Consider the following 7,119-nt stretch of genomic DNA (forward strand, 5'->3'; position numbering starts at 1 on the left):
GGTGTTAGTAGAGAGGACTCAGAAGAGGTGAGGAGGGAGACTCAGGAGATGTGGGAGGTTGGATGTCACCTTCTGCTGGGGGAGACCCTTATATACTGACACCTTTTCCTGTTTTTTGGCCCAGTTTCCCTGGAAGAGTCTCACAAGACTTTTTGTTTACTTCCTTCTTGAATACCCGTGCCATGATAACTTGCTATTTTTAGAATAGCAGCCTCATAACTTTGAGTTTTCTGTTGGGAATGAAGTACTTGTGTATCAGATCTTTAGTTTAGAAACGGAAAAGTGATGGCCAAGGTGCAGGGAAAAAGCAGCCTCAGGGGCTTCAGAATGTTGCCTGTGTGTCAGAAATGACCAGCCTAGAGATCACATGAGTGAAGAGTTGAAGAGCTCCCACGAGTGCCCCAGAGTTTTTCCACGACGCTGGGCAACAGAAATGGGGAGCTGGGAGAGACTGCTCAATGGTGAGAAGTAAATCAAAGGAGGAGGGCATGTTAAGATTTCCTTCTCTAGCTTTCAAAAGGTAAACTTAACAAAGAGATGCCAGTTGTCAATCCGGGATACCAACGTCCTGGGAGAAGCATGGACCTGCCCAAGCCCAGGTGTCTCTGATGCAGAAGCTGCAGTGTAAGTCCCAAGAAAGACTGGCAGTGAGCTCTTTGGAGTTCCTGGACTAGCTGGGCAGACCTCAGTTCTCAACACAGTCAAGCAAGGGGGACTACTGTTTATACCTGCAAGCTACTTGGGGTGAAAGAAGGAAACTATACCCGCAGAGCCAGCTGGATGGACACCAGTCACTTCAGATAAACATTCCCCTGGGCCATTTTCGGACTGAACCGATGGGCTGGCCCCACGTCTCAAACCCAGAGAGGCATGGGAAAAGGCCAGCCACTGGATGAAATCTCTCTTATTTTTGTTTACCCAATTATTTAACAGACAAATGACAAGGAGGAACTTCCTCCTAGCAGATGTTAGGTGTGGGCTACACAAAATTATTGTTTTAGCATCTGACATCACACAAGTTTTCTTTTTTTGGCAGGGGCAGGGTAATCTTTAATGAACAGTCAATTTTTATAAAATAAGGACCTCAGGGAGCCAGAGAAAGCATAGCTGTGCTTTTTTTTTTTTTTTAAACATAATCACAATAGTAAAAGATGTTTTATCAGTTTTCACAATCAATAGCCAGACCAAAAAAAAAAAAAAAGATAATTATAATTACAAGCCATAATGGGAACATGATTAACAACAATATAAAATAATTACATACAGTTTGGTTGCGGGGGGAGGCCGAGCAGAGTGATGTGGTAAGTGAGAGTACATATGTGCATATGTTTTCATCCACCCAGCCAGTCTATGTTTTTTGGTTGGTGAATTTAGTCCATTTACATTTAAGCTAATTATTGATATACATGATCCTATCACTGTTTTCTTAATTGTTTGGGGTTTATTTTCTGTATTTTTTTGGTTTTATTTCTGTCTTTTCTTTCTCTTGTTTCCTGCCTAGAGAAGTTCCTTTAGCATTTATTGTAAAGCTGGTTTGGTGGTGCTAAATTCTCTTAACTTTTGCTTGTCTGGAGAGCTTTTCATTTCTCCTTCAAATCTGAAGGAGAGTCTTGCTGGATAGAGTATTCTTGGTTGTAGGTTCTTCCCTTTCATCACTTTAAATATATCATGCTATTCCCTTCTGGCTTGTAGAATTTCTGTTGAGAAATCAGCTGATAGCCTGACGAGAGTTTCTTTGTATGTTGTCGTTTTTCCCTTGGTGTTTTTAGTATTTTATCTCTGTCTTTAATTTTTGCCAGTTTGATTACTGTGTGTCTTGGTGTGTTCCTCCTTGGGTTTGTCTTTCCTGGGACTCTCTGTGCTTCCTGGACTTGGTTGACTATTTCCTTTCCCATGCTCAGGAAGTTTTCAGCTATTATCTCTTCAAATATTTTCTCAGGTCCTTTCTCTCTCTCTTCTCCTCCTGGGACTCCTATAATGTGAATGTTGGTGCTTTTAATGTTGCCCCAGAGGTCTCTTAGGCAGTCTGCATTTCTTTTCATTCTTTTTTCTATATTCTGCTCTGGGGCTGTGGTTTATACCATTCTGTCCTTCAGGTCATTTATCCATTCTGCCTCAATTATTCTGCTATCCATTCCTTCTAGCGTATTATTCATCTCTGTTTGTTGGTTCTTTATTTAGTTCTTCTAAGTCTTTGGTAAGCAGTTTTGTTTTTAAATTTTTAAAATTTATTTATTTAGGCTTACGGGGTCTTCATTGCTGCACGAGGGCTTTCTCTAGTTTTGGGGGGCGGGTACTCTCTAGTTGTGGTGTGCGAGCTTCTCACTGCAGTGGCTTCTTTTGCTGTGGAGCTGGGGCTCTAGGGCACACGGGCTTTGGTAGTTGCGCTTCCCAGGCTCTAGAGCACAGGCTCAATAGTTGTGGCACAAGGGCTTAGTTGCTTCACGACATGTGGGATCTTCCCAGACCAGGGATTGAACCCGTGTTTCCTGCATTGGCAGGTGAATTCTTTACCAGTGAGCCACCTGGGAACTTTGCCTAACTTTACAGCTTCTCTGTAGAGAGGATGAAAAGTTTTAATAAGAAGCTGTTTTTATTATTGCAGTGAGCCTAACTGCAGAGAAGGAAATGGCACCCCACTCCAGTACTCTTGCCTGGAAAATCCCATGGACAGAGGAGCCTGGTAGGCTGCAGCCCATGGGGTTGCTAAGATTCGGACACGACTGAGCGATTTCACTTTCACTTTTCACTTTCATGCATTGGGGAAGGAAATGGCAACCCACTCCAGTGTTCTTACCTGGAGAATCCCAGGGACGGGGGAGCCTGGTGGGCTGCTGTCTATGGGGTCGCACAGAGTCAGACACGACTGAAGTGACTTAGCAGCAGCAGGTCTTTGGTAAACATTTCTTGCATCTTCTCAGTCTTTGTCTTCATTCTTTTTCTGAGATCCAGAATCATCTTCACTATATTACTCTGAATTCTTTTTCTGGAAGGTTGCTTATCTCCACTTCATTTAGTTGTTTTTCTGGAGTTTTATCTTGTTTAGGACATAACATTCTGCTTTTTCATCATGATTAACTTTCTGTAATATGGTTTTTGTTTTAGCTGCTGTGAGACTATGCTTCTTCTTCTGTCTGCTCTCTGATGGATGGGGCTAAGAATCTTGTGTAAGTTTGTTGATGGGAGAGACTGGTGATGGGAAAAACTGGGTCTTGCTCTGGTGTGCAGGGCCTTGCTTAGTAAAGTTTTAATCCAATTATCTGCTGATGGGTGGGGGTTCCACTCCCTCCCTTGTAGTTGTTTGGCCTGAGGTGACCCAGCCCTGGGGTCTATGGGCTCTATGGTAGAGTTAATGGTGAACTCCGAGAGAGTTTACACCAAGGAGGACCTTCCTGGCCTTATAATGCCTGTGCCCTGGTCCCTGTGGTAGCCCCTGCTGACCCATGCCTCCACAGGAGGCCCTCCAACACTAACAGGTAGTTTTGGTTCAGTCTCCTGTGGGTTAGCTGTTCCTTTCCTCTGGGTCTTGGTGCATGCAAAATTTTGTTTGTGCCCTTGAAGACTGGAGTCTCTATTTTCCCCAGTCCTCTGGAAGTTCTATAATCAAATCCCACTGGCTTTAAGATTAGATTCCCTGGGGATTCCCAGTTCCTTTGTCAGATCCCCAGGCTGGAAAGCCTGATGTGGGGTTCAGAACTATCAGAACAGTGTGAGAACTCCTTTGGTATTATTGTTCTCCAGTTTGTGGGTCACTCACATGGAGGATATGGGATTTGATTTGATTGTGATTGTGCTCCTGCTACTGTCTCGCTGCAGCTCCTTCTTTGTCTTTGGACATGGGGTGTTTTTATTTGATGGGTTCCAGTGCCCTCCTGTTGATGGTTGTTCAACAGCTAGTTGCAATTTTGGTGTTCTGGGAGGAGGAGAGGAGTGTGTGTCTTTCTACTCTGTTAAATTGGACTGGAAACCATACCTGCGTTTTAAGGTGAGATGTTAAGGATGCTCTTTCTGTTTGGGGTCTGGTTTTTCACTTATTCTTCCAAGAGGTTTTTGTAACTTAGTGGATAAGCAGTGAATCTCAGCAGATAGAAAAACAATCTTTTTTCCTAATCTGTGGTAACTAAGAAGCATATGTTAAAAAATGGGACTTTTACCTGACTCCAGATGCAAACTGTCACGGTTATAAAAAATGAGGATAGTTCTTAAATATTTCAGGCATTTAATACAACAGCTGGCTGTTGAATATGTACAATGGGTCAGGCACTATTCTAGTCCCTGGGGCAAAACATACATACACGTGTAAGTTCTTAGGAGCGCAAAGCTGTTCGAAGTGTGTTCTAATCCAAATATAGCTTTAAGAGACAGGTAATGGTTTAAAATAGCAATAGTAACTGGACACAGTCTCAACAAGGAAGGATGTGAGTCTTGTGAGGTATCTTAGAGGAAGTGGGATGAACAATAAGGCACAAACTGTATATTCTTGGCTCAGCTCCTGAAGATGGTATATAAGGGTCCCCCTAGAAGAAGGTGACATTCAACCTCCCTCACATCCTGAGACTCCCTCCTCACCTCTCCTGAGTCCAAGTCCTCTCTACTGACACCATGGGCTGCTGTGGTTGTGGAAGTTGTGGTGGCTGCGGCGGTGGCTGCGGCGGTGGCTGCGGCAGTGGCTGTGGTGGTGGCTGCGGTGGTGGCTGCGGTGGTGGCTGTGGCAGCTGCAACAGCTGCAGATGCTACCGGGTGGGCTGCTGCACCAGCTGCTGCCCCTGCTGCTATGGCTGCTGTGGGGGCTGCTGCAGCATCCCCGTGGTCTGCTGCCACCGCCGCACCTGCAGCTGCAACTCGTGTGGCTGCGGTGGTGGGAAGGGCTGTTGCCAGCAGAAGAGCTGTTGTCAGCAGAAGTGCAGCTGCCAGAAGCAATGCTGCCACTAGGTGAGCTGGTCTGAAGGTGCTGCTGGGCATCTGCTTGTTCCCACTGCTGAGACTGCTCTCCATCCATCCATCTGTACTGTGCTCTCTCTTTGGCACCTGGGCTTTATGGTACTTCCCTCTGGTTCTCATGCTCTGACTTTAAGTATCTTTTTCCATTTTTTAATATAGTCACACATGGATATTTTATTCAAAGTTATCCAAGAAAAATGATGGAGGGCATTTTGCCTACTAAGCTCAGCAAAATGAGGTAATGATTCTCACTTTTTTTGTGAAATTCTTTTCTGTCTTTGCCTTGTCTTTTTGTTTTTACCATAAATATCTGTCCTTCCTGTGGCCATAGAGTTTTTTTTTTTATAGATTATGTCCTAAAAATGTCTTAATAAAATACAAAAATAAATTCTGAACCTTTGCTCTTATTTTATCCTTAGAGATATTCTTATTAAACTGGTATTAATTATAGTTTCCCATGGCTTGGGGCTGTCAAGGATACACGAATAATTATGCCCTGGTGTGGTTTACAATCTTATTTACTCTACAATCCAGCCATACACAAATAACCATGAACACAAGACAGAATAACAATAAACATACCAGGAGACCATGACGTCATGTGTCATGGCAGGAGGGACTCCTCACTGTTGAGTGAGAAACGGGTGTAACAAGTAGAGTGACTTCAAGAAAGAGATGACATTTTGAGCTGTTTTGCAGAATTAGTAAGACTGTGACAAGTGGAGATAGTTGGAGGCAGACATTCTAGAAGGAGGGCAAACAAGTGATGGGTGGAAAAGTTCAAAGCACATATGGAAACTAGCAAGCCATGTGTTTGACCTAAGTACGAGCATATAAATATAAATAGTTAGAAATAAGCACTTGAAAAGACACTAAATCTATCATTTACAATGACAGCAATGACCAGCACACACATTGCCCTTAAAATCCAGGCACTTTTCTAACAACGCACCTGTTTTGAAAGAAGCACTATTACAATGCCCTCTGCACAGAGAAGTTAAATGACTTGCTTGAGCACACAGCTGCAGCTGGTGGAGCTCTGACATGCAGCAATGCTGTTGCCAGTGAAGGTTTTCAAGAAGGAACTTGGTGCAGCCACCTGCACAGTTAATGGTTTATGGGGAGAACTGAAGTTACATCACGTTCCTGGGACAAGCAATAAGAACTGAAACAGTGGCAGAGTCGCGTATTTGTGGGCAAATACAAAACCCAGCAAATGTCTCTGATGTCGTGATTACAGAATAGGCAAGGTGGGACCACAGTGATCACTGTGGACTGAATTGTATCCCCCAAGCTCACGTTGTTGTTGTTCAGTTTCTCAGTGGTGCCCGACTCTTTGTGACCCCAGGGACTGCAGCACACTGGGCTTCCCTGTCCTTCTTTGTCTCCTGGAGTTTGCTCAAACTCATGTCCATTGAGTCGGTGATGCCATCCAACCTACTGATCCTCTTTCACCCTCTTTTCCTCCTGCCCTCAATCTTTCCCAGCATAACGATCTTTTCCAATGAGTCAGCTCTTTGCATCAGTTGGTCAAAGTATTGGAGCTTCAGCATCAGTCCTTTCGGTGAATATTCAGAGTTGGTTTCCCTTAGAATTGACTGGTTGGATCTCCATGCTGTCCATGGGACACTCGAGAATCTTCTCTAACACCACAATTGGAAAGCATCAATTCTTTGGTGCTCAACCTTGTTTATGGTCCATTCTCACAATCACACATGACTACTGGAAAAACCATAGCTTTGACTAGATGGACCTTTGTCAGTAAAATGATATCTCTGTTTTTTAATATGTTATCTAGGTTTGTCACAGCTTTTCTTCTAAGGAGCAGGTGTCTTTTAATTTCATGGCTGCAGTCACCATCTGCAGTGATTTTGGAGCTCAAGAAAATAAAATCTGTTACTGTTTCCACTTTTTCCCCATCTATTTGCCATGAAGTGATGGGACCAGAAGCCATAGTCTTAGTTTTTTGAATGCTGAGTTTCAAGTTAGCCTTTTCACTCTCCTCTTTCACCTTCATCAAGAGGCTCTTTAGTTCCTCTTTGCTTCCTGCCATTAGGGTGGTATCATCTGCATATCTGTGGTTGTAGATATTTCTCCTGGAACTCTTGATTCCAGCCTGTGATTCATCCAGCCTGGCATTTTTCATGATGTACTCTGCATAGAAGTTAAATAAACAAG

At 43.7% G+C, this 7,119-nt stretch overlaps 1 protein-coding gene across 1 annotated transcript; it reads left to right on the plus strand.

The window, feature by feature from the left end:
* Positions 1 to 4,602: 4,602 nt before the first annotated feature.
* Positions 4,603 to 4,932, plus strand: LOC133256246 (small cysteine and glycine repeat-containing protein 7-like). Its single transcript, XM_061431175.1, has one exon. The coding sequence runs from the start codon at positions 4,603 to 4,605 to the stop codon at positions 4,930 to 4,932; it is 330 nt and encodes a 109-aa protein (XP_061287159.1).
* The last annotated feature ends 2,187 nt before the right edge of the window (positions 4,933 to 7,119 follow it).

Source organism: Bos javanicus, chromosome 2, assembly GCF_032452875.1.
Source record: "Bos javanicus breed banteng chromosome 2, ARS-OSU_banteng_1.0, whole genome shotgun sequence".
NCBI classification, from domain to species: domain Eukaryota; kingdom Metazoa; phylum Chordata; class Mammalia; order Artiodactyla; family Bovidae; genus Bos; species Bos javanicus.